At 51.8% G+C, this 25,756-nt stretch overlaps 1 protein-coding gene across 8 annotated transcripts in view; it reads right to left on the reverse strand.

Moving 5' to 3' along the window:
- Positions 1-3,418: 3,418 nt before the first annotated feature.
- Tbc1d2 (TBC1 domain family member 2) overlaps positions 3,419-25,756 on the reverse strand; it is a 47,161-nt gene continuing 24,823 nt past the window's right edge. For 5 of the 8 annotated variants that reach the window (XM_008851961.3, XM_029555459.1, XM_029555460.1 and 2 more), the window contains 8 exons: positions 21,379-21,765; positions 17,291-17,401; positions 15,758-15,942; positions 14,511-14,987; positions 9,202-9,322; positions 7,089-7,274; positions 6,446-6,567; positions 3,419-5,742 (listed from right to left, as the gene is read on the reverse strand). In XM_008851961.3, the coding sequence (XP_008850183.1) occupies positions 5,535-5,742; positions 6,446-6,567; positions 7,089-7,274; positions 9,202-9,322; positions 14,511-14,987; positions 15,758-15,942; positions 17,291-17,401; positions 21,379-21,765 (1,797 nt within the window). In that variant the 3' untranslated portion in view covers positions 3,419-5,534. Of the gene's footprint in view, positions 5,800-6,445; positions 6,568-7,088; positions 7,275-9,201; positions 9,323-13,248; positions 13,408-14,510; positions 14,988-15,757; positions 15,943-17,290; positions 17,402-18,783; positions 18,809-21,378; positions 21,766-25,756 lie in introns of those variants that run through there. The other 3 variants (XM_017802887.2, XM_029555458.1, XR_003846925.1) reach the window with 3 other exon arrangements.

Consider the following 25,756-nt stretch of genomic DNA (forward strand, 5'->3'; position numbering starts at 1 on the left):
CCGGCGGGCGGGACCCGGGCCGGGCGGGGCCGGGCGGGGCGGGACCCTGGAGGCCCCGCCTGTGCGCCTCGCTCCCAGTCCCCGCCAGTCCTCCGCGCCTCTAGCCGCGGAGTTGGGGTGGCTGCGGGAAGCCTAGCGGAGTGGGGATCGCCGCACCCGCCGGGCCTCGCCACCCACCGTCCCCTCGCAGCGTGGTCCGAGCCTCAGTTTCCCCTTGCTGAGATAGAGACAGTCACCGCATCTGCCTCCAAAGTGCCGCCTGTGCGCCTCGCTCCCAGTCCCCGCCAGTCCTCCGCGCCTCTAGCCGCGGAGTTGGGGTGGCTGCGGGAAGCCTAGCGGAGTGGGGATCGCCGCACCCGCCGGGCCTCGCCACCCACCGTCCCCTCGCAGCGTGGTCCGAGCCTCAGTTTCCCCTTGCTGAGATAGAGACAGTCACCGCATCTGCCTCCAAAGTGGTTTGAAGACTGAATAGGGAGATCCTGCGGAGCCTGGATGCGGGAAGCTGTCAGCACCCGGCCGGTTCTGGGGCGACTGAGGCTCCCCAGGCCTCGGGAGAACCCGAGCGCGGAGGGCTGCTGTGTACCGGTCCGGACCCCTTCTTCCCCCGGCAGCTGGGAGGGGCGCTGCTGCCCAGGCTCGCTCGCCTTGAGCTTGGTGGACACAGGGCAGGGGAAGATGGGGACCAACCCCTGTCTTAAATGGTAACCACACCACACCTGTCCTGAAAAGAGCTCTTCGCGTCGTGTGGCGGTGTTTTGGGGGCCTAGAACAGCATCTGACACGTAGTAGGTACTCTATATATTGCTGAGCAAATAAAAACATACGTGAACTACACATGTATTATTACATTTGAGCTTACAACCCTCTTCAATTTAGTCACTATTAATACTCCCCTTTCATAGATAAAAAAATCAAGACAGAGTGGCTAAGTACTTGGTGGTCTCTATTATTGTATGTATGTATGTGTGGTGCTGAGATTGAACCCAGGGCCTTGTACATGCCAGGTGAGTGCTCTACCATGGAGCTACAACATCAGCCCCCATTTCTTTTTTTTTTTTTTATAAAAAATGTTTCTTTAAGCTTTTATATTTTATTTCTTTGTATTTTATATGTAGGAGTTTTAAAAAATATTTTATTTATTGTTATTTTATGTGTATGTGTGTATTGCCTGCATGTAGGTAAGTGTACCCGTGTCAGGCATGCAATACCTGAGGAGGACAGAAGAGGCTGTTCCCCTGGAACTGGAGTTACAGACAATTGTTAGCTGCCATGTAGGTGCTGGGATTCAAACCTGGGTCTTCTGCAAGAACAACCAGTGTTCTTAACCACTGAGCCATCTCTCCAGCCCTGTAGGAGTGTTTTTGTCTACATGTATGTAAGTGCACCACCTGTTTACAGTATCCATAGACACCAGAAGAGGGCATTACCAATGGAATTACCAATGGTTGTTAGCTGCCATGTGGGTGCTGGGAACCAAATCCAAGGCCTCTGCAAGAGCAGTCAGTGCTCTTAACCTAGGAGCCATCTCTCCAGCTCCTCTTTTTTTTTTTTTTTTCTGAGACAAGCTTTCACTAAGCTGCCTAGGTTGGCCTTGAATTTGCCATCTTCCTGCCTCAGCCTCTAGAATAGCTGGGATTGTAGCCAGGTACCATGACCCTTCATCTTTATGAACTCATGATCATTTTTGAACAAAGCTAAAGTCTGCCACTGGGCTCTGATTCACAGTTCCATGCTCCTGGCCAGAATTGGCAGGGTTGCCTATAACAAAGCCTCCCCTGCAGTCCCAAACTGGGCCTTTCAGAGCTGAGATGTCAGAGGCAGACAGGGCACATGAGGTGTGGGCATGCAGCGTTGGATTTTTGCATTTATGGGGTCATGGTTTTTTTAAAAATATTTTTTACCAGTGTGTGGACACATGGATGCCACAGCTCCTGCAGAGGTCAGAGGACAACTTTCAGAGTTGGTTCTTTCCTTCCACCTGTTCAGGCAGAATCCCTTGTTTCTACCATCCTGTGCATTCCAGGCTAGCTGGCCCTTGAGCACCTGGACAAGTCTCCTCCCTCCCATTTCCCCTAGGAGAGCTGCATCCAGCTTTTATTACATCGGGAAATAGAACTCAGGTTGTCAGGCCTTCCTGGCAAGTGCTTTTACTCACTGCTTTTAAACTGGTCTTAAACTCCCTATGTAACTAAGGATGGCTTTGCCCTCATCCTCCTCTCTCCATCTTCCAAGAACTGCAATTACAGGTTTTTATCATCATGCTGGGCCCACCAAAGTGTTTTCTGACTTACAGGGGAGTTGATATATCTTTCCCAGGCTAAGGCATCTGAATATTCCAACCCACTTAAGGCTTGTGCCCCTCTTGAAATGCCACTCCCTTCATACCCCTGAGCTTTTGCTCACATTATCCCCTCTGTTGGAAGACTTCTAGAATCATTTGTGTAAGGCACTCTTGCTCATGGGGCCAGACCTTCCAATCTCTCTTCCCAAGTGGCTTGTGAGCTTGCCCTCCTAGCTTTAGGCTGCATGGTTGGTGGCTGGGACTGTCTTGGGAAAGGCCTAAGGAGCCCTAGGATCTCCCAGGGGTTGCTGTGTGTGTGTATTTCTTGTCCCCTCATTCTAATCAACTCCAAGTATGGATGGCTGTTCCTGACTCCTGAATTACACATTATGGGGAAACGGATGCCTGAACAGGGCCATGATCCACAAGGGACACCACATAGCATGGCTCCATCCTGCAGCTCCATTCGAATGGCCCTAAGTGCTGCCCAGGCCAAGCCAGGAGGCCTCACTACTCTTCCTTCCCAGGGTGCCACGTGGCCAGCTTTGTTTTCTCTGCCACACAGTCAGCAGCTTGTTAGGGACCAGTATGTATGAGTATTTGCGTGTGTGTTTTCTTGATCTACTTGCCCCATACGGAGCTTCCTGTGCAGTGTGGCTGTACTGATGAGGTAGCTGAGAGAGAAGACAGCCCCTAGGGTGGGGGAGACTCTGCTTGGGGATGCAAGCTTGAACCAGGGCATTCTGGAACTGTGCCCCTCCCACCTGGGGCTGTGAGGTTTATCAGCTCCCCAGGCCCTTCCTTCAACCTTGTTCTGGATAGGAAAGTGTGGCTGTGGGATCAGATCTTCCAGCCTAGAAAGTAGTGGTCCCTGGGGAAGGGGCAACAGCTGTGGTACGTACGAACCAGGAACCTGAAACTGGAGGTAGGCCCCAGACCCCTCGGGAGTGGGGCAGGCTCTATCCCAGTAGCAAGCCGGGACATTCTCAGACTGGGGCCATCCTGCTATGCATCCATGTCAGGTGGTGCCCTGCACCCCTTGATCGGCTCCAAAGGGGGTGCCACTACAATTCCATTTCAATGATTCAGACGCTTTTCTTCCATTTCCCTTTTATTTGTCTGTTTTTGAGACACAGGTTGTGCTGGGATTAGAAGTACGCACCACCACACCTGGCCCCATTTTCCTCTGCCTAGAGCTAGCCCCAGGTATGTACCCACAGGCAGGCACAGGTCAGGCCTGTCTCCCCTGATGTGTGACACTGGAATTCATTAATCTCTCCATGCCCTGTCACCTGAGCTTGACCTGGGTGAGGCAGCTTGCAGGACAGGGAGTTCTCATTCCGCCTCCTCCTTCAGGACTGGAGGAGGCAATTAATCCTAGAACTCCCCTGCTCTCCCAGCTTTATCAGAGTACCATGGCCCCAAAGGCCAAGGCCCAGGAACACTATTTGAACAGAAGTTACTCAGGATTGTAAGGCGCAGAGGTGGCAGAGCTGGTCTGGCCCCCTGGGATGGAACACAGGCATATGGATAAAGCCCTCCTCTGTGGGGAGAAGAGGGGCAGGGAGGGGGCATAATGGGAAGAGGAAAATGGCCTGAGAGAGAAGTGAGGCTGTAGTTTGGAGAAGAAGGGGAGAAGCAGGAGGAGGAAGTGCAGAGAAGGGGAGGAGAAGGGCAGAAGGTGCTGTTTATCTAGCAGTTTCTGTGCACACTGCTTGACCTGTTTTTGGCTTTTTGGTGGTGGTTTCCAGGGGAACCAGGCATCACTGGCTATGTCTCTTTCAGGCAAAGCCACTCACTGTCTTGGGTGCACTGACTGTGCCAGGCCCCAGTATAATCTTTCACCCTCTTGCATGTCCCAAAGGCTGTCTTATCACTTGGTGACCCACCTTAGGGTTATTGCTCCTAGTCCGTTAGGGTACAGCCAGGACCCAAGACTATCTCCTCCTTTCTCTTCCCCTTCATGGAAACTGGTGGTAAAAAGGCTTCAGCGGAGGCAGGCAGGCAGGCAAGCCCTGCTGACAGGGACAGTGAGGCCCCAGGCCCCAGCCTGTGTACATGTGGGAGGTACTCAGTGGGTACCCCGTGTGCCAAGCCCTCAGGTTTACACCATGGCTTGCAAGAGGTGTTGCCAGGGCCTGCACTGCAATGGGTGTGGCTCCTGCCTAGGCGGGAGCCTCCATAAATCTGGGGGCTTCCAGAGCAGCCTCCAGAAAGACCCCCTGACCTCAGAGAGCCATGTTCTCCTGGCAGTCACAGATTTGCCCGGGCCACTTGTACAACCTTAAGCCTTCTGCCCTGGGTAGAGGACAATACTCAGGAGGGGTGGTCCTGTCTGCTGAAAAGGATCTGGAAGGTCATGACTTAGGCTGTGCCATAAAGCTGAATTCAGTGTGCTCTGCAGAGCCACATGGGCCTTAGTCCTGACCTTCCAACCTCACCGTGCTGGCCCTACATGACAGGGGCACATCAGAATGGATGCCTGTTGTCCAGTCCCTACTGAGTTCCTTAGAGTGGCAGGAAGGGGTTTCCCCTGGGAATTCCCCAATGGGCTATGAGCATCAGGGAGATTATAGGCATAAGGCTCTGGAAATGGTCCCTATGGAGGGTGGCCAGTCAAATAGATTCAACTGGCACTTCAAAGGGGTTGCTGCCTTGAGAGAGATAGATGCCTTGTAAATGCAGGCCTTGAACCTGGGGTGCCACAAGGTTGGTGACCAAGGCCCTTAGCCAGAAGGTACCAAGTGGGGGTATGCCTTACACCTGGCCCGCCCAAAACACTTGTAATGGAGAATGCTTATGTCCCAAAGATGGAGAGCCATCAGTCATATAGATGTGCTTTTATGGAGATACTCCTCAGACAGTTGGATCAGAAGGTCAAGGACAGCCTCAGCTACATAGTATGTTTGAGGCCAGCCTGAGCTCCATGAGACCCTGTCTCAAAAAAACCAAACCAAAACAAAAATCAAACAGCTATACCTCAGAGACTATTCCAAGTGTCCCTATGAAGAGTGCACTCTTGCCTGCCTGCATGGTGAAGTATTCTGTGGGGCTGTGAGACAGGCTGGCAACCCTGGGTGAGTGTCCAGAGGAGGGATCCCAACCAGTGGTGTCACGACAGTGTCCAGATGGGAAACTGAGGCCCAGGGAAGGGAAGGGCCTTATATAGGGTTATACAGACCCCTGGCCTACACCTGAGTTCTGTGCACCTGCCAGCAAGGGTAAGAAAGGCTTTAAGGAGCAGAGTGACAGGTCACCCATCTCCTTCCCCTTCATCCTCGCTGATGCAGCCTTCCGGCACTGCTCTGCCCCTGGATGCCCGTCTCTCCAAGTACTCAGCCTTCAGGCGCTCCAGCTCCCATAGCTCAGTCTCTAGTCGCTCCCGGTGGGCTGCACGCAGCTGCCGCAGCTGCTTCATGGGAAAGGGGTTCATGTCGTTGAAGGCGATGCTCATTAGCTTCCTGGGAGGAGGGTGCAGTCAGCTGGAGTACGGAGCACAGCACCCAGCCAGTGCCAGCCTGGGTGTACAGGGCCTGTCTTGACACCTTTCTACCCCAGGGTGGAGCCCTGGCCCTGCCTTCAGGAGCTCACCTTCCTGGGAGGAAAAGATCTCCACCCAGAGATTAGAACTGAGGCAGGAGGGAGAACCCAAGGGCACCTAACCACCCAACCCAGTAGGGAAGGACAGGTTAAAAAGGCTTCCTGGAGGGGGGACATGGGACCTGAGCTTTGAAGGACAGTGGACCAGGCCGAAGATGGTGGTGGCAGTAGAGAAAGTGATCAGGAGGCATTCTACACAGGAGAAACTGAGCGTAAAGATGGCAGTGGAGCCAGGCGTGGTGGCGCACGCCTTTAATCCCAGCACTCAGGAGGCAGAGGCAGGTGGATCTTTGTGAGTTCAAGGCCAGCCTGCTCTCCATAGTAAATCCAGGACAGCTAGGGCTACAGGGAGACCCTGTCTCAAAAAGACCAAAAAAAAAAAAAAAAAAAAATGGCAGTGGGGTGTTCTACGTCCTGGGTGTTGGTGGCAGGGGAAGGTAGGCTGGGGAACTTGAATGTCATGTGAGGTTCAGATGAGCTGTAGAGACAGAATGGCCCTGGGGGCTCCTAAGCTGTGAGGGAACAGCATGGGGTGGAGGCAGCAGCAGGGCAAGGCGGGCTCACCGGCTGTCACAGATGGTCCTGGTGAAGAAGCGCAGATACTGGTAGATCTCCAGGCTGTCCTGCAGCCGCAGGATCTCCTCCTCGTTGTACTTGAAGATAGCCAGAGCGTATCGGAACACCACCTGGGCACAGTTGGGGCTCAGGTGGGGGCCGACAGGTTCTATCCAGGGAGGGAAAGCCTAGAAACCCTAGCAACAGGGAGGTCCCTGGTGGGCCACAAAGTGGAAGCATGGAGGCACAAAGTGTGGGGGGGCCTCCTGAGGACTACAATGGGAGCACAGCTTGAAACTCAGGCCTTTAGCTGACTCAGCTCTAGCCCTGATCACTCCACTACAAGGTACAACAAGGTACTGCCTTGCTAGAGTCAAGGGTGCTGGTCCCAGGTGTCTTTGCATTTGGTGAGTGTGGGGGCTGACTAGGATCTCCTGACAAGGTCACAGCAGACCCAAGCGTCAGCCTGCCAAGCTGCAGGGTGCATCTTCAGAGGCAAGACCACTGCTTCCTCTCATATCGCACAGAGCACTTCACAGTTTACAAAGCTGTGCTCTCAGCTGTACCCGATGGTCCTGACAGCTGTCAGTCTCTTGTTCTGCAGGGGCAGAATGGAGGGTCTGGCTGGGCAGCTGGGCCCTGTCCTACCCACCTTTGTCCCTTCGTACAGGAAGGCATCCCAGACCCGAAGTAGGATGTCACTGATGAGAGAGTCAGCAAAGACCACGAGGAACCAGTTGAAGGTGATGAGAGAGAGGTCCACGTGGTGTTGTCCCAGGTGTGCCATCAGTCGGGGCAGCTTCTCCGAGAGGAGGTCCTGGAGTACCCGCTGATCCACCTGGAAGTGGCAAAGGCCTGTGACCTCTGCTGCCTCCCTTTGTGCCCTCCCTTCGCACCCTGTCAGGCTACATGCCTAGAGCTGCTGGGTGCACCTGGGTGCAGTGACACATCAGCACAGCACCTGTCACAAGCCAGTCACCTAGGGAGAGCACTGGGCTTCACAGCAGGTCTTTTCATGGGCAAGTCCTCAGGCCTTAACCCAGCCAGTGCCCCTAGCTGTTTGAGGAAACTGGTCTTGTGCTCACAGGCCTGGAAAAATGGGAGCTTCTCTAGGCTGCTTCTTTGTACCCATGTCAGCCTGACCCTTAAGATGCTTGGACACTTGGGATAAGGCCCAGGACAGACACTGACAGGGAGCCACAGTGCCCTGCCACACTGGAGAGCATGAATTGCTTCAAAGTGAGATACCGCAGGCCACTGCTGCCACCTCTCCTGGTGGCTTCAGTGTGCCTGTCCTTGTTTCAGCGGACATGGCTGATGACTCCCTGGTCTGTCCCCTCTCCTCTGCAGCATCCAGGTTTTGTCCCCTTGTGCCCTTCCTTGCCTGGAGCCATGACTGCTCAGCTTCTCCCTGATGCAAGTCCTTTCATGTTTCAGTACTGTGGTCAGCACCCCTCCCTCCCTCACTCAAAGGGGGCAGCAGTGGAGGCTGTGGCCAGCTCAAAGCTCCAGGAGATCCACTGGATCTGTGATGCATCCAGCTATGGAAGGGTTCATGGGTGAGCCGCTGGCAATCTATACGAGGAAAGTCAAGGCAGGAGATAGCCCTGGCTTCCCTAGGCTGATAACCAGAGACACTAGGTGTGGAACAGGGAGGTACTGCATACCATTTTCTGAACTATTTTGAATGTGGCAAATTCTCTATGATTCAAAGAAAACAGAAAGTGAGCTTGATACCGGTGGTCAATGCACCTTTGTTTCAGAGATACCAAGGTTCAGAAGTGCAGTATGGCATTCCCCAGCCTGCCCTGCAGCCAGGGGCATCCCCAAGATGCAGTTCTGACTATAAGATTTAAGTAGAAACTGCGGACTGGAGGAGCCAGCTCCTACCTTTCTCTGCTTCTCCTGGCCTAGGCCAGGGCCACAGCACAGAGGGTGGTACAGCCTCCCTTGTGACCATGAGGTAACAAACATGGGGATGGCAGAGCAGGGAGCTCTGATGGCATCATGGACCAAGTATACTTTCAGGCCCCTTACCTTCCCTGAGGACAGATGCAGCACCCTCACGCCCCAGCATTCTGGGTTCTGAGCTGACTCTCTCCTTGTAGCTGTGTCTAATCCCTGCCACCAAGAGAGTACCCAGGAGGAGGGATGGGTATCAAACATGGCGGTAGGCGTGAAGCGGGGCAAGAGGACACACATCAAGAGTCTGGGAGGTGGGAGGACAGAGTCTCTGCGAGGCAGAAGGGCTGCCTCAGTAAGAATGGGGGTTATCTGGAAATGCCACAAAGTGACCTTATTACTATTCCAGAATGGGTCAGCATGGGGTTCAGAAAGGTGATGACAGGTGTCGAGGTCACACAGCCAAAGGGCCATAAACTCTGCTCTTTTTGGTTCCAGGGCAACAGAGCGACAGCAACACTTCCTAGAGAGGCCTAACTAAACACGTGCAGGGACTGTTGTCATCACCCCAGCCCATCACTCATCCCCTAGACCTGTAGTCTCAATTCTTGATAGGCAAATGACAGGGGACATTGATTTCCTCCTCCCTCCCCAGGAAGTAACTGTTTCCACTGGCATGACAAAACCTCTGGAATAACACCCCAGGACCCTACAATTCTACAGGCCCTCAGCTAACCTGGACCTCCAGAAGTCAGAGAGGTGACTATGTAGGAAAGCTGGAGGCCCAGGATCCGCTGGTCTGCAGGAGCTCCTCAGGGGCAGTGTCCCACACAGCCACTGTGTGCCACTTGCTTCCTGCTCACCTGGGATGCAGTTAATGTCTTGCTGTAGTACTCGGCTGGCAGGATGTTCTCCACAATGGCTACCAGGCACCAGAAGGCACTCTCCTCATCCTCTAGGACCAACAGGGCGATGGCTGCCAGCCTGCAGAGGAGGGAGAGGTCTGGAGTGACCCACAGTTGCAGCACTGTACAGTAGAAGTAGCTCCCTGCATCCCAGGGGTGAGTCCTCCCACATGGCACTGGCCCAGCCCCATTCCCTATCCAGGCTGGTGTCTCATCTGGGGTGAGACAATGATTGGGGAAAAATGACCATAGTGATTTTCAGAGGACCAATTCAGAACAGGGGCTCTGGGGCTGAGGGGTAAATGGGTGTGAAACAAGGGTAAAATATTTGAGCTCTCTGAGCCTCAGCTTCATATTCATATTCATCACAGGGCTTCATGAGGACCAAGTCAGCACATTTGGTGCCAGCCTGGTTCACGGCATGTATGGCCCTTGTAAACGCTGTCTGTCTTCACCTTCATATTGGCTAGCTTTCAGAGTCTCTCAGGAACACTTCCCACCTCTCAGTGCTGTGTGACCACAAGTGAGAGCAGACCTCAGTGCCATGCTCACTGGTATACCCCTGTGCTGTGCACCCTCACCCAGTTATGAGGATCCGCTGAGATCAGGAGCAACGAAGACCCAACCCCCAGCGCTGAGCAGGGACATCTGCTTCTCCCATATTCCCTGATGGGTTGCATCCAGGGCCAAACCAAGAAGACATTTCCCAGCATATCTTCCATGGGCCCTGGTACCCATGATGCTAGATAAACACAAGGTCCCGTAGGCAGGCATTCAGGAAACACTGCCCATTCCAGCCCCTCTGGGAAGCTCACAGTGCTCAGTCTCAGCAAAGCCTCTAGGACATCCTGTAGAAACAGGCCTCTGTGAGACTCTGATGCAGAGGGGTCCTGGGGTTCATGGAACCCCTTCTGTACACTACACCCATGAGGGCTGGAGAAGCAGCTCTCCTGAGCACCTATGGAAAGGGTGCCTTCACTGAAGTCACAGATTCCCTATGGACATAAAAAGGCTTTATTTTTTATGTGTATGAGTGTATTGCCTGCATGTATGGAAGTGTCCCGTGTCATGCAATACATGAGGAGGTCAGAAGAGGGCATTGGATCCCCTGGAACTGGAGTTAGAATGATTGTTAGCTGCCATGTGGGTGCTGGGATTTGAACCCGGGTCTTCTGCAAGAGCAGTTAAGACTGCTCTTAACTGCTGAGCCATCTCTCCAGCTCCTACTTTTTATTTTTATTAAAACATTTAAAAAATATGGATGTGGTGGCGCATGCCTTTAATTCAAACATTCAGGAGGCAGACGCTAGTGGCTCCAGGTTCTGTCAAGCAAGCAAACGAAAAAAACAAAAACAACGCCCCCACTCATAAGAAAGCATTTTCTTTTTGAGAGGGTCTTGCTATGCAGTTCAGGTTGACTTGGAACTTGCAATCCTGCCTTGGCTTTCTGAATGCTGGATTACAGCTTTGGGCCACCACAGCTGGCACTGCAGATTACTTCGGGGGTGCATCTCAGTGTCCAGGCACTTATTTATGCTTCTTGGGGTTCTTATGAGGTTGGATTCATGACTTCCACCTTCTAAGGTTCAGGACTTTTAGAACCAGGGCCAATTCTCAAAAGGAAGGAAGGAAGGAAGGAAAAAAGAAATCCTTTCTCCTTTCCAAGCAGTTTGGGAAAGAATTGTATTTGCTCTGGCTTACATGTTTATACAAACCCTCCTGAGGAGTCTGAGCTAAGTGGAAAAAGAGAAAAACAGCCACAGGTCTCCTGGCAAATAGGAGGCTCTGCCCTCTCCAAGCTGGGGGAGAGAACCTGCAGAGGTCACACTGAGATCAAGGACAGAAAATATGTGGTACACCAGCTGCCACTCTGTCAATGCCCAGGGCAGACATGAGTAACTGATCACTGGAGACTACCTCAGAAAGTCTCTCAAACAGACCTCCAGGCAGCTGCTTCCTACTAGTCAAAACAAACTTCTTACTTCACTAATGGGGAAACTGAGGCTCAGAAGGCAAGAGTAACTGGATTAAGATCCTGTAGTTGGATCACATGGGTAGAGGGAACAGAACTCAGGATTCCCGAAGGTCAGCCTGGTGCTGTCTTCACCTTAGCCCACCTGTTTCACCAGAGCCTGTGGATGTCCTCAGATCAGGAGTTGCTGTTAACATGTGTTTAGACTTCTGCGCACTTTAAAAGGCCAGTTATTGGATCCTAGTCCCCACCAGGGCTCATGACTGCTCAACACTACCATAGGGCTCCAACCCCAGCTGGCCTACAGAGGAGACTGTGTGGATGGGGGGGAAGGACTACATTTAAAGCAGTCCATTTATTTTCAAAGGGCAAAGGCTTTCAAATACTTGCTGTAAGTTGGCATTAGGCATCTCCACAGTATCTGTCCACCAGAACAATCAGGATTTTGTTGCTTTAGGGAAGAATCTGTTATCATGACACAATACATGCAGTTCTAACACTGCCCACTAGATGGCAACAAAGACAAGTGTAAGGACTTTACAGCTTCAAAACACACCTGGCTTTCCAGGCAGATTCTATTACACATATTTAAAGTAATAGCATAAATATTTGTATGAATACCAATTATGTGTGCTTGCATGTCAATTTTTTTGAGATAGGATGTCACTATGTAGCCCTGGCTGGCCTGTATCTCCCTACGTAGACCCAGGCTAGCTTTGAACTCAAAGAGACCGACCTGCCCTTGCCTTCCAAGTGCTGGGATTAAAGGCATATGCCACCACACCTAGCTCACATATCAATTTAAATGAAACTAGCATAGAGAAATATATTAAAAACCACCCCTGGGTATCCCCATCTCATGTTAGTTGTCTCCCTGTGTCCTGTGCTCATGTTGCCCCCTTCCACGCCAGGGCAAGTTTAGTTTCTATGAGGCTGACTTTCAGGCTGTCCTGCTATGAAACCTTTCCCTGTCCCTTAACTACAGGGTGACCTCCAAAGTTCAGAGCCTGTATGTGGCTAAACCCCCATGGTCTCCAAAGAGGACACATCAGACTGGGAAGAAGGCTTAGAGGAGGCTCAGCATCCCCCCTGCCACCATGCCCACTTAGAGGGTGGGTTGTAGGAAGGACTGGGCATTGGGCCAATCCAGGGCCAGCAGCTTCCCTGGATGCCATGTGTGGTGAAACTCTGGGCACCTTCTTCAGCCTCTCAGCTGAACAATGGGGCACCTATGCCCACATCACAGTGTCTTCCTGAGGATGAGGAAAACAGACCTGGGCACACTCGCAGTGTTACTTACCTTTGCATGAAGTGTAAAACTCACCACTTACATTAACTGAAGAGTTTCTAGTTCCCTCACAGCTATTCACTTTTGTTTTTCTTTTATTCAAAATTTCTTTATGTGTATGAGTTGTTTTGCCTACATGTACATATGTGTACCACATGCATGCAATGCCTCTGGAGGCCAGAATGTTGGATTCCCTAGAACTGGAGTTATCTGCCATGCCCGGGCTGGGAACCAAACCTGGGTCCTCTGGAAGAGCAGCCAGAGCTCTTAATGATCAAGCCCCCACCTTTCAGCAATTCTTTTCTTGGGGGTGGGGGGTGGGGGTTAGATTGAACCCAGGGCCTTGCACATGCTGGGCAGACCTCTCTATAACTGAGCTACAAACTTAGGCCTTAATTTCTTTGAGACAATGTATTTACTAAGTTGCCTAGGCTGGCCTTGAACTCACAGCAACCCAGGCTGGCCTTAAATTCATTCTGTAGCCCAGGCAGGCCTTGAACCTGTGATCTTCCTGCCTTAGCCTTTGGAGTAGCTAGCATTATAGGTCTGTGCCATCAGTCCCAGCACTTTCACAGCTATTCTCTTTTGTCAAGAATGTATTAGCATTTACTACTTTATTTAAAAAAAATTTAAATCACATTTATTTGTGTGTGTATTTATGTGTGTGTATTTATGTATGTGGGCGTGTATGTGCATAGCACGCATGTGGAGGTCAGAGGACAACTTGTAGGAGCAGGTTTCTCACCTTCCACCATGTGGGTCCTGTCCTGGGGATTGAACTCAGGTTGTCAGGCCTGGCAGCCAGCACCTTCATCTGTAGACAGTTATTCTTAAAGAGGCTCTGCAAGTTTTGTCCCTTCTGGAGTTTAACACATTCAGACAAGAAGTACATAGTCTTGGTGGGCTATAAATGAGTGGAGAGGTTGTCTACAGATCACCTGTCACAGACATCAGTTCAGCAAGACATTCTAGCAGTGTTGCTGAGGGTATGGACTGAGTGATGTAACTGTTGGAGTTTAACTCAGAAATCCTAGGAACTACAGATAAATGCTCAATTTCACCCAAATTTAGACTGGAAATGGGAATATAGCAAATTGCTACCCTGGGGACCCATTCAAATTCGAGGGAAGACATTTGGAGCGCCGATTCCATGCTAAATAAATGTCACACATCACCTGTTCTGAAAAAGTACAGAACAGTGAATGCAAATTTTGCTCAAGGATATGTGGGCTCAAATTAAATTGAGTCAAACTTGCTTTGAGAAATATTTGAGATTATGCAATTCTATGGCAATAACTGGGGTACCCGTGAAGAGTCCCCCAGGGTTGGAGGGGGCAGTTCTACCAAGTGAGTGGCTCCATCCTCAACCTGATCTCTCTCCCTCGGCTGCAGATGGGATCCAGACAGGCAATCATCCACTAGGCCACTCAGACCCCATCTTTGGAATTTTGGGCCTGGACATGAGGGATTAAGGGAAGGAGAGGCGACTCAAGGGCCACTCTACTCATATACCCCTGATGGGCCCTAAATGTTTAAAGAATGAGTGGGCAAAAGCCCACTGAGAGGAGGAGGATGTGAAGAGCGAGAGGCCAGAGCCAGCATGCTGAGGGCTGTGGAGCAGTCCCCAGAGGCCAGGGGTACAGGAAGACTGTGGGGTGTCAGCCAGGGACCCCTGAACATTTACAAACTCCCTTTCCCCCAGGTGCCTCTGAGTGGGTTTCACCTGGGCACATGATACTGACCCAGTCAGTTTGGCGGCATGTAAGCCAGCCTGACTCCAGAGGGCCATTCCTGATGGTTCTGTGAAGGGGCTCTCCCTAGAGCAAGCAAGCACAGCAGACGAGGACCCAGGCTCCACCCATCCCTGTCTGGGACATGTCCTTTCTCCTGCCTGTCTGCATCTGTTGGAGGAGAGGGACAGGCCTCCTGGGCTCTGTGTTCTGAGAGAGAGAGAGAGTGTGCTGTGTCCTCCCTGCTGCAGCACCCACCTGTTCATGCCACACTCACCTGTTCAGACCCTGGCAGTAGCCAATGGTGGGGTTCTGCCAGGAGAAGGCCAACAGCACGCGACGGAGCCTATCAGGGAAGCTGGAAGTGGGACAGGTGAAGTACTTGTTGGTGGGGAAGGTCCGGTTGAGGTCCAGCTCAATCTGACGGGCGGCAGGATGTTCACAGGCCTGGCCCCGTGCCAGGAGTTCTCGGTAGCACCCTGGAGAGTGCAGGTGCCGGACACGGCGGTGGACCAGCCACCTCCAGACACGTGGACGGTGCTCTCGAGGCACGCCTGCCCGTAGCAGCTGCTTGAGCTCAGCTGAGGGCATGAGCTCACCCAGGGCAGCCCAGCGCTCCCGCAGTGGCCGCTCCACAGCCTCGAGGGTCAGCAGATGGTGGGAGCGCACCTCCAGGGCCTGGATCTTGGCCAGCAACTTCAGGTCTTCCACCTCATAATCTGGCACCGTCAGGAAGCCATAATCATCATACTCGCTGCTGGCAAAAGGCCACATTAGCAATGGAAAGCAAAGCCTTCCCTAACTGGGCTTCTGCCTTAGCTGCACCAAGGGGTAGCAGAGCAGTCTTGATTACTCCAGGCTGCTGCCTCAATTTGCTTGTCTGTACAATGGGTACAACTGTTCTGCCTCCTATGAAGGATATCTCCTATGGTAAACTAGAAGAGCCTGTGTGCAGTCAGGACAGATACACCAAGGGGTCCTGCATTACCATGTGGAGCCCTGCTGACTACAGCCAGCACTCTCACAGATGGATGGGAACAGAACATCAATAGGCAGAGGCATTGAGCGCAGACTCCTTCCAGGTGCCATTCATTTACTTGCCCCATTGTGGCTCCTGTATGCACCATCTCAGTCAGTCACCCACATGACATAGAGGATGAGTATGAGGTTCAGAAAAGCAAAGAAACATGTTTAGGGTCACACAGCAAGAAAACCAGGTCTGGTCCCAAAGCTCGAGCTCCTGCCAGTGGCCCCCAGGGGCCTTCAGGCACAGCCACTAGCCCTTCTTAATATTTAACTGGCTATCTGCTGTGCTTGGTAAGGGTGTTGCTGGAGCAGGCAGCTTAGGTAGTGATGAGCATGGTGCACTTTGTGGACTCAGGGGGCAAAGGAGCTGCCTCTTCTGAGCCGCCCCCCGCCCCAAGCTGGCACTGCCTGAGCCTGGGAGGCCATAGCTGTATGGTGTTGGCACTTGCGGTCAGCAGTCATGCTGACAGTCTGTCCCCGGCTGCTCACTGGGCTCACCTGATAGGGCTCAGCTCCACGCTGTCAGATGCCTCTCCTGCTTCCCACTGCAGTGCCTCCTGGATCAGCTGCTGCAGCAGCTCAGAAAAATCCCCAGCCTCAGTCCCCACAGCCTCCTGCAGCCTCCGCAGCCCAGACAGGTGCTTGCTTTCCACCTGGCAGTTCCTGGCTTGGAGGTAGGCACACTACAGGAGGGAATGGAGGGGCTGGTTAGGCCACCTGGCTGCTCAGGTGACCAGAGTCCTGAGCAGCTCTGAGCCTTTCCAACACCCCTACCCTCATCTCCTGGACCTGCATATAGGGAAAGGAGACAGTGATTTACAGCAAAGAAGGTAAGAGAGAGCCAGGATGAAAGAGGGAGCTGGGCTCTGAAGGAGGGGAGGGCAGGGTCAGCATAGGCTCACACTCCTAGTTTAATTCTAGTTCAGCCATGACAAGCTGTGTAGCCTGTGGCAAGTTAGTACACTTGGCAGTTAACTCTGCCTTAGTTTCTTTATTTGTAAAATAGGGGTAAGCAGTCTCCTTAAGATTCTGGAAAATATTGGTGAGCTGATGTGTGTAAAGCCCTACCAGGCACTGGGCACAGAGCCAGCTCTCTGCAGGTGGTGGCTGGGAGGAGTCTGTCTGAACACTCTTGGCACAGGGCCAGCTCTCTGCAGGTGGTGACTGGGAGGACACTGCCCAGGCACTGTCTGCCACACCCAGTGCATTCTTTCATTCCTCTGGCTTCTGGGCACCCTCTTCTGTAGCCATGGATATCCTGTTATACCTCTCCCCTTTCAGTGCAGAAGCCAGATCTGGCTGTGTGAGTCAGGTTTTCTGTCCCTGTGAGGTGGATGGTGAAAATCTGCCTCGACTGCTGGGCCACCCCAGCTCCTATGTTAGCCTCAGAGTGAAGGCTGCAACTGCTGTGGTCCTGCCCAGGACCACATGCCAATTCCAGCCCTCGAGGGAGCCTGCGGCCTCTCATGGACTTTTATGTGTCCTGTTCCTGACACCTCAGGGATTTCTGCTACAGACTCCAAACTGTCCCCTCTGCCAAGCCTACCCTCCATAAAACAGTCACAGTTGTCCCCTCAAATCAGTTTGCCCCAAGACCCTTCAATTTAATCCCCCACCTAACCCTTGTGCTCTGTTTCCTCTAGGTAAGCTTACAGACGGCCACCAAGCCTCACATTGCAGCCCCCCAACCAGCTACCTGCCTCTTCTAGAAGACTTTTCCGTACTTTTTTTGTCTGGATGATGCTGACTGGTCTTAGCCTCAACTCCGAGGACACCTCCCCCAGGAAGCCAATCTTGACTTCTGACCTGGCACTGCTCCAGTATATCTCCTCCCTCACTAGTCTGTGTGTTCTTTGGGGTACAGACCAGGCTCACTGGTGTCCATGTTCCTCCCTTGTAGCTACCAGTTAATCCTGAGCAGGAGATGGAGAAGAAGGAAAGGAAGGAGTTGGGGGACTGAGGGGTTGGGAGGTAGGGGTAGGGTAGCTCAGGGCAGGGAGGGGGTGGAGTGTGGCCACCAGTCCCTGGTACCTTGGTCAGCAGGGCTTTCTCCTTCTCAGCCACCTTCCTCCAGATCTTGGTGACTTGGTGGATCTCAGAGTTGAGGAAGCGATTCTGGGTTCGATATGCTTCCATGTCATCCTGGAAGGGAGAGCAAGACTGGTCAGCAGTGGCACTGCAAACACCCTGATCCTGCGAAGTCACCCAAAGAAGCCGAAAACGCTTCCTTCCTTGAGACATTCCCCCAAAATGGCATAGAAAGCAAGTTTGAAAGAAAATGGCCCAGCCTCCATTCTGTCTCCCAGCATGATGTCGTCCCCCATCTCCCTCATCCTGATAGGGTCTCATGTAGCCTAGGTTGGTCTCAAACTCATATCATAGCTGAGGATGACTCTGAACTCCAGATTCCAAGGTGTATGCCACCACCCTTGGCTCCCCTTAACTATTCTTAGACAAGGTCTCACTATGTGTCCCAGGCTGCCCTCTAACTCATGATCTTCCTGTTTCAGCCTCTAGAATAGTTGGGAATCACAGGCCTATGCCATCATGCTGGGCTCTAATAATCACCTTTTACTAACTGGTAACTACTCTCTGGGGAAATTTCCTAGAGCTTACTCAAAGTCCTTTTCTTTTTGTTGTTTTTAAATTTGAGCCCTGAGTGTTTTAGTTGGTTTTTGAGTATGAATCTTGCCGTGATGAACAGTTTTGAGCCTGGAGATTCCCCACACCCTACTCCCCAACACTCAGATCTGGGAGGGACAGCTTGCTGCTGGAGCAGATGAGAAGCTGGGCCAGCCACAGGAAGGTTTGTGCAGAGCCAAGAAGCTACATTCTACTGGGAAGAGCATTCTGGAAGCCATTCAGACACACATCACCCACTCACACTCTAACGGTTTCAAGGTATTTACAGTGGGAATTCCAGCCCTTCCTTTCCTGCCTGGGAACATATCTTGGGCTGTGGGTACAGGGAGGGCTCCCATTAGTCACTGTGTGCAGAGGGGATGCAAGACAGCTGCCACAGCCTGCTCCTCTAGTCTGCAGGGCGCTTGCTGCCACTGCTCATGGGGGTTCTTCCTCAGTGCCTGGAAAGAGCCACAAGCATCTAGGCAAGGGAATAAAGTGTCTGCCAGTCCCTTAGTCCCAGCATGTGTTGGGTCTAGGGGTAAGTGTAAAGTACCATTCAGTCCCAATTTAGATAAGGAAACAAGGCCCTAGAAGGTGAGCTCCTTGATGACACAGCTGGTGTGGAAAAGCCAGGATCCACCCTGGGGTGTTCAGCTCACAGCAGGTGCTCAGCAAACACCACTGACTGCCTCAGAGCACACCCACTCCCTGTACCATTCCTTCCTCACACCAGGCTGAGCACAGGCACTTCCCAGGCTTTGAGAATATGGATTTGTCATGTAGGGGGCCTGCTTCCTGGTTACAGGGAGGCCTGGAGGTGCCCAGGCAGGGAGGTGGGTGTGAGCAACCTTTGGGGCATAGTGGTGACTGAGCAGCACCCAATCAGCTCGGTGCCCTACCTTGGGTGTTCTCCTTGGCTCAGCACTGTAGGGAGGAAAAAGAGAGACCTCAGAGAAGAGAAGAGAAGCCACATGAAAGTCACCCACAGAGCAAAAGGTAACCATGTAGGAGAAGGGTCCAGGAGAGGACAGCCTGCTGTGGCCACCCACACAGGATCAGACACCATGGCGACCACTTACAGACAAGGCTCTGTGATCATTTGGGGAAATCTGCATCTACTGCAGGACCTATCCTCCCCCTCATGGCTTAGCTGTGCCTGCCAAGATGGTGCAGGCTAGACTTCCCAATCTTTCTAGCTCTGATTGCCCTCCAACCCCCGAGATAGGGCTTTATGTAGTCAGGCTGCCCTCAAACGCTCTGTGCCAAGGGTGACCTTGAGTTCCTAATTTTCCTGCCTCTACTTCCTTCCCAAATACTAGGATTACAAGCCTGTGCTACCACACTAGGCTTTTGAAACTCAAGAGTCAATGAGCCTATTCTTTTTTTTTTTGGTCTTTTTGAGACAGGGTCTCTCTGTAGCCCCAGCTGACCTGGAATTCGCTATGTAGACCAGGCTGGTCTTGAACTCACAGAGAGCCACCTGCCTCTGCCCCACAAATGTGCCACCATGCCCATCTAATAAGCCCATTCTTGAAATGACAGTATCAAAGACAAGAGGGTCTTTCCCTTAAGTTGTGTCCTGTCTCAGGCAAGCTGGAAGCTTGAGTACTCCCTGTGGCCAAATTTAATAGTGATAGGCCTTCTGAGAGCTATCACCTAGGACACACCTAGTCCACGCAGTTCTCTAAAGCCCTGGATATTCGCTGAGCATGATCTGCAAGCTTAAGATCACTAGAGATAAGTCTCTTCATAATGGGCCTTGCTGATAAGTGACATTCCTAAAGATGTACCTGAGGGACACACTTGGGTGCCTAGGGGAGGCCAGAGTAATGAGTGGCTCTTGGTGCTCTGGAGCCATTCAGCTGATCTGTGTCTCAGACCCTGTGCTCCTCTGCTGGGTCTGGAACAGTGGACACCTGATGGGGTGGGGAGGCCCCCCAGCAGGTGCAGGGCAGCAGGAGGCAGCTGGTGCGTGCAAAGCCCACAGCTTTCTAGCAGGTTGCACCTGCGCTTCAAAGGCTTGGTTTTGTTTGATCCCTAGAGTCTCTGACTTCAGTCTCATAAGGAATTCCATGCCTGGCTGGTTCTGTGGGCTTTCAGTTTTTGCTGTCAGGGAAAGCAGTGTAGGTCTCAAGTTCCCTTCCTTTATCTTTCCAAGAGTTGTGCAGCCTCGGGAATGGTTAGGCTACTTCCCACAGAGGGGAGAGAACTTGCCCAAAGTCATACAGCTAGCAAGGCAAAGAGCCAGGACTTAACCCCAGGACCAGCTCACTCTGCAGAGCAGGGACTCAACCCCAGGGCCAGCTCACTCTGCAGAGCCGGGACTCAACCCTAGGGCCAGCTCACTCTGCAGAGCCGGGACTCAACCCTAGGGCCAGCTCACTCTGCAGAGCCGGGACTCAACCCTAGGGCTGGCTCATTTCACAGTGCCGACAGTGGCTGTAGCTCAACTTGCCACTGTTTCTTTCAGAAGCTTTTTTCTTTTCTTTCTCTATCTCCCACCACCCAGCAGTTCTTTGGTTTTGGGGGTGGGGGTCCTAATATCATACATATGTAAGAACGTGGGTGTCCACGAGGCGGTATTTGGAGCAAAACTGGCCCTGGTTCTGCGTGCTGTCTTTAGGAACAGTGAGGGCTAAAAGTACCTATCCCCAGCCTCAGGTCTCCTGGTGCTGGGGTAGCTCCTATCACAACCTTCACAGAGAAGCCTGTGGTCCACAGTAGGCATCACACCTCAAATGAAGTCCCCAACCCTCTGCCATGGCTGGTCTCTTTGGGCTATGGTAGCCTGAGGTGAAAGATGAGGACAGAGGAGGGGGAGGGAAGCAGATTGGGGCACTGAAGGTAGCAGGACCTAGAATAGGTAAAGAGGCCAGGAGGTGCAGAGCAGGTGGACCAGTCATCAGACCTGAGTCCCAGCCCTGCTCCCTACCTCAGAGCTGGCTCTGGGCAAGCATCCTCACTCCCAGCTGCAAAGAAGGAAACCTCCATCTGTGAGTCACTGGAGGGCTGGTACAAGGGTGCCACGAGCAGATGCAGTAAACACTGGAGACAGTGCTGGCACATGGGGAACCCTTAGTGATGAGGGTTCTTATCTATGGCTCTTATCTTGAGTCAGCCACAGCCAGCATTAGGCACCTATACTGCATGCTAAACTGCAGCTGGGGGACAGCCTGGACACTTTGGGGACCCTGGGCAATAGAATGGCACTGAAGAAGGCTGTCTGGGCCAGGCTCCAGGCTGGGATATTCCTGGGCTTTTGCAGCTCCCAAGTGATAAGCTAGGAACAAGTGTTTTTCAGTGGCCCTGCATAGCACCAAACATCGAACTGCATTGGGCCTTCAGAAAGTGAGAGAAAAGAAATTTCCTCTTAATACCTACTTCCAGTTCAGATATTGCAGGATGAGGGGTGACACTTCTGCCTCACCTAGAAAACCATTCCTAGTGCCCTCCCCAGGTCTCAGGAAAGCTTGCTGGGCAGAGAGGAGGCCTACCTTCAGGTGCTCTATCATCTCCTGCTGGCTCAGGAAGTTGCCATCGGAGGTGTCAGGAGGCTGGCCAGGGGACTGTGCAAGGTCCTCCGTGAGTTTCTCTGAGAGCTTGCAGATGACCTGCTGCTTGGCCTGGTTCTTGTCCATGAGCAATTGCGTGTGCTGCTGCAGTGCCTGCACCTGCTGCTCCCGCAGGCCGGCCTCGTGCACCAGGCGCACCCGCTCCTGCTCCAGGGCCTCCACCTGCCGACTCAGCTCTGCAATCTGACGTACTTTATGCCGCACCAGCTCCAGCCGATCCTTGTCTTCAGCTGCAGCCAGGTATGCACTGGATGCCCGCTTCTCCTGCTGGGCAGCCTCCAGAGCCTTGTGCAGGATTAGCACCAGCTCCTGAGTGGGAGGGGAGACAGCCATGAGTGCCGCGAAGGCCGGGCAGCTACCAGAGGGAGCACATGCTATCGCCGGACCTCACAAACTCAATACTCCTTTCTGCTTTCTTGGTCCGACAAGAGTGTTAGAGGGCTAGAGGGGCACAGGCTACCCAGCCCGAAACACTTCCCAGCAAGTACTGGGTACCTGGTACCAAGTGACTCCAGAGACGTGGGCACTAGAGACCACTAGATACTTGCTCCATGGGTAGTCTTTTCTTCTGATTGGGAAGCGGCTGGAAGAGAGCAGCTACCCTAGATCCACAAGCTGAAGTTCACACTGAGGATGAGCTGCCTAGGTTCCCCTAGCTCAGAGCTGCCCACTGCTGTCCAGGTTCCTCAGTGCAAAAGAGACAAGAAACTCTGAACTTGCTCTAGGCCACAGCACTGAGGCTTCTCTGTTACAGGAGCTGAATCTATACTCTGACTTATACATGTTCATTTGAGAGATGAAGAAATTGAGGCCCAGGAGAGCAGAGTTTGGTCCCAAAGCATGCAGACCCCAAAGCCTGAGCTTAGTCATAAAGTTGGGGTGGTAGCTAAATGGCACACGGGCATCGCCCTTTCCTCTCACTCCCGAGGCAGGCATCACTAGTTACTCTGATGTCCCTTCTTGCAATGGTATTTGAGACTCAGAATCTTTCTCAAAATGGTATATGATGGTTAATCTTGATTGTTAACTTGATGGGACTTAGAATCACCATGGAAACAAACCTCTAGGTATGTCTGTGAGAGTTTCTAGTCTGGGTTAAATATGGTGGGCAGTGTCATTCCATGGGCTGGGGTCCTGGCCTGAATAAAAAGGAGAAAGTGAGCTCAGCACCAGCATTCATCTCTCTCTACTTCCTGACTGTGGAGGCAACGTGACCAGCCCCACCTCAAGCTCCTGCTGCCGTGACCTCCCTGCCACAATGGACCTTGAACAATGACTCAAACCCTTCCTTCTTTAAGTTGCTTCTGTGGGTATTTGTCACAGCAACCAGAAAAGTAACAAAAAAACAGCGTCCAAACAGCCACTTCCAGTCAAGCTGAGACAGCATTAGAGAAATACAGGGGCACTCCCCAGGCAAGCTCAACATCTTTGTGCCAAACCTTCAGCCCAGCAATGACAAACGATGCCTTCAAGGCCAGTACAAGGAAGTGCTAGACAGCTCAGAAACAGCACCAGCTGTCCTCCTCTGCAGGGGCAGCTGGTCATGTAGAAACTCCAGGATGTAGGGCTCCTTGTGCCTGAGGACTCTAACCTCCCTAGGACTCACCTGTCCTGCCCAAAGCAGGGAATACATTCATCCAGAGCCAGGATTAGAATTCTGGAAGCCACACAGCCCAGCAGCCAGGTACTGGGAGGCCACTAGCGTACTTGGAATACATGTTTTCTTAGTGACACATCAACTGTACTCATATAAAGCATTTCAGTAAGTGCATCAGCTTTATGAGGTTATTTACCTAGAATGTTTCCATTTTGGAAGAGAACTGTCAGAAATCATGACTGAGGAGTTGATGGCAAGATGGAACTAGCATGAGTCTTCTGAAACCTTGGGTCTCTGACCATTCCTCCTCTAGCTCTTCAGTTTTCTAAGACGCCGGCCTCAAACTTGGGATGACCTCAAACTCATGATCTTCCTGCCTCTGGTTCCCAAGTGCTGGAAGTAACTCTGTACCACCATGCCAGGTTCCTTCTCTGGCTCTTTTCTACCCACCTACCCATCCATTCACCCAACTTTCTCAAGCCTGTGCCCAGTGCTATGGCTCAGAGAGGGATGGGTCATGTCCCCACCTCCAAAGACTGCAAAGACTGGTGAGGGTGAAGATGAAGCACTGCTGGTGGAATGGTTTGCTATGAGAGAGAAGCAAAGGGGTTTGTTGGGGTATAAGGCTGGGGCTGGCAGGGCTGGAGCAGAGGCCGGGGAAGGACTATACATTCAACAGGACAGCAAAGCAATTCAAACAGAGCCATGAAGGACGAGGGTCAGAGATCATCAAGCAGTAGGCAGGAGGAGAGGGTGCGGAAGCCTTTGCAGGCTAGACCCCTGAGGGAAGCTGGCAGATAGCCTGAGCAGAGGCTGGTGAACTGAAAGAGCATAATCAGAGTCCTCGGGCCCTTGGGTGTGGCAGGACAGTGGGGACCTGACTGCACACCAGGTCACTATGTCTGGAATCTCCAGAATGGAGAAACAGTTTCCCTGGGTTCTGCTAAGATTAACTAACATTCCTGTGGTTCCAGGGTCTGGCTGAGACCTGGAGATAGTCCGGGTCATTGTTGGGTAAAACAAACACAGATATGGCTGACTCATCTGGACTGGAAGCAAGTGGGCATCTTCCTCTGTGTCAGAGGGTCTACTAGAAGTGAGCTCATTGTAACCAGCGGTCTATTCCTTCCCCCACTTGACTCTCAACATCTCTAACCAGGTGACCAGCCAGAAGGCTCTCTGCCCCCCAAACCCTGTACCAGAAGGCAGGCTTGGAAGAAAGGAGCTGGAGAGACAAGGTAGCCTCCTAAGACCTGTAATGGGAGGCTTAAGGATGTTGAAAACCTGGAGGTGATCAAGACCCTGTGGATCTTCTGCCCAGCAGCAGTGTTGTTCCCTGGAGACTTAAGCCCCAGAGAAGAGTGGAAAGTAAAGGAGCCAGTGGGCTGGAGCTGAGACCCCCAACTCCACATTCAGGAGCCCTGGTGTCTCCATGCTGCCAGTACATGGGTCCTGGGGCTGAGTGCTTCTTTTAATCTCTCTTTAAAATGGGAATAGCCTACTAGCATGACTTCATTATTCAAGATATCCAAGAGCCAGGAGTGGTGGCACATGCCTGCGACCCCAGCATTTGGAAAATGGAGGCTAGAGGATCAGAGATTCAAGGCGAGCTTAAGCTACACAGTGAGACCCTCTCTCAAACCAACCAACCCCAATAAGTAGGAACAATTCAAGTATTTGCCAGTGGATGCATATGCAAACAAAATACATTATGTAAATACAAGGGAATAAATAATATGCGGTCTTAAAAAGAAGGAAATTTGGGGCTACAGAGATGGCTCAGAGGTTGAGCACTGACTGCTCTTGCAGAGGGCCCATGTTTGATTCTCAGCACCCACATGGCAGCTAACAACCATCCGTAACTCCAGTTCCAGGGGATCCAACACCTTTTTCTGACCTCCTTAGGCATTGCATGGCACGGTGTACTTACATACATGCAGGCAATATACTTGTACACATAAAATAAAAATAATAAATAATAAAATAAAAGGGACTCATAATTTTAAAAAAGGAGATTTGGCATATTCTATCACATGGATAAACCTTTTTTTTTTTTTTTTTTTTTTTTTTTTGTAAAGAGCCAGATAGTAAATAATTCAGGATTGTAGAACAGTCACTGCCGGAACTACTTAATTCTGCTGTTGTTGAACTAAAACAGTCATAAGTAATATGTGAACATGTACACCAATAAACTGTATTTTCTGGTGCGCCACCACGCCTGGCCTAAACCTTTTTAATTTAAAATTTTTAAAAATTTTATTTACTGTTTTTACGTGTGTGTGTGTGTGTGTGTGTGTGTGTGTGTGTGTGTGTATACACAAGTTATGTCCCATGTGTGGCGGTCAGGGGACAACTGTGGGAGTTGGTTCTCTCCTTCTGTCATGTGGGCCCTGAGGTTTAAACCCAGGTAGACTTGGTAGCAAGCACCTTTACCTACTGAGCCATCCTGCCAGCCCTGGATGAATCTTTGAGGGTGATATACTAAGTGGAACTATCCAGTCACAAAAATGACAGAGACTGTGCTGTTCTACTGGAAAAGGTAACTAGACTAGTCAAACTCACAGAGACAAGAGTACAGTGTGGTCCCCAGGGCTGGGGAATGGGAGTGGGAATTGTTAAATGGCTCAGGTTTTCACTTTGCAAGAGGAAGAAGTTTGGGAGATATAATAATGTCAACATACGTAACACTATAGATCTGAACAC

Source organism: Nannospalax galili, unplaced genomic scaffold (genome assembly GCF_000622305.1).
Source record: "Nannospalax galili isolate Female #2095 unplaced genomic scaffold, S.galili_v1.0 scaffold106, whole genome shotgun sequence".
In the NCBI taxonomy this organism is placed as follows: domain Eukaryota; kingdom Metazoa; phylum Chordata; class Mammalia; order Rodentia; family Spalacidae; genus Nannospalax; species Nannospalax galili.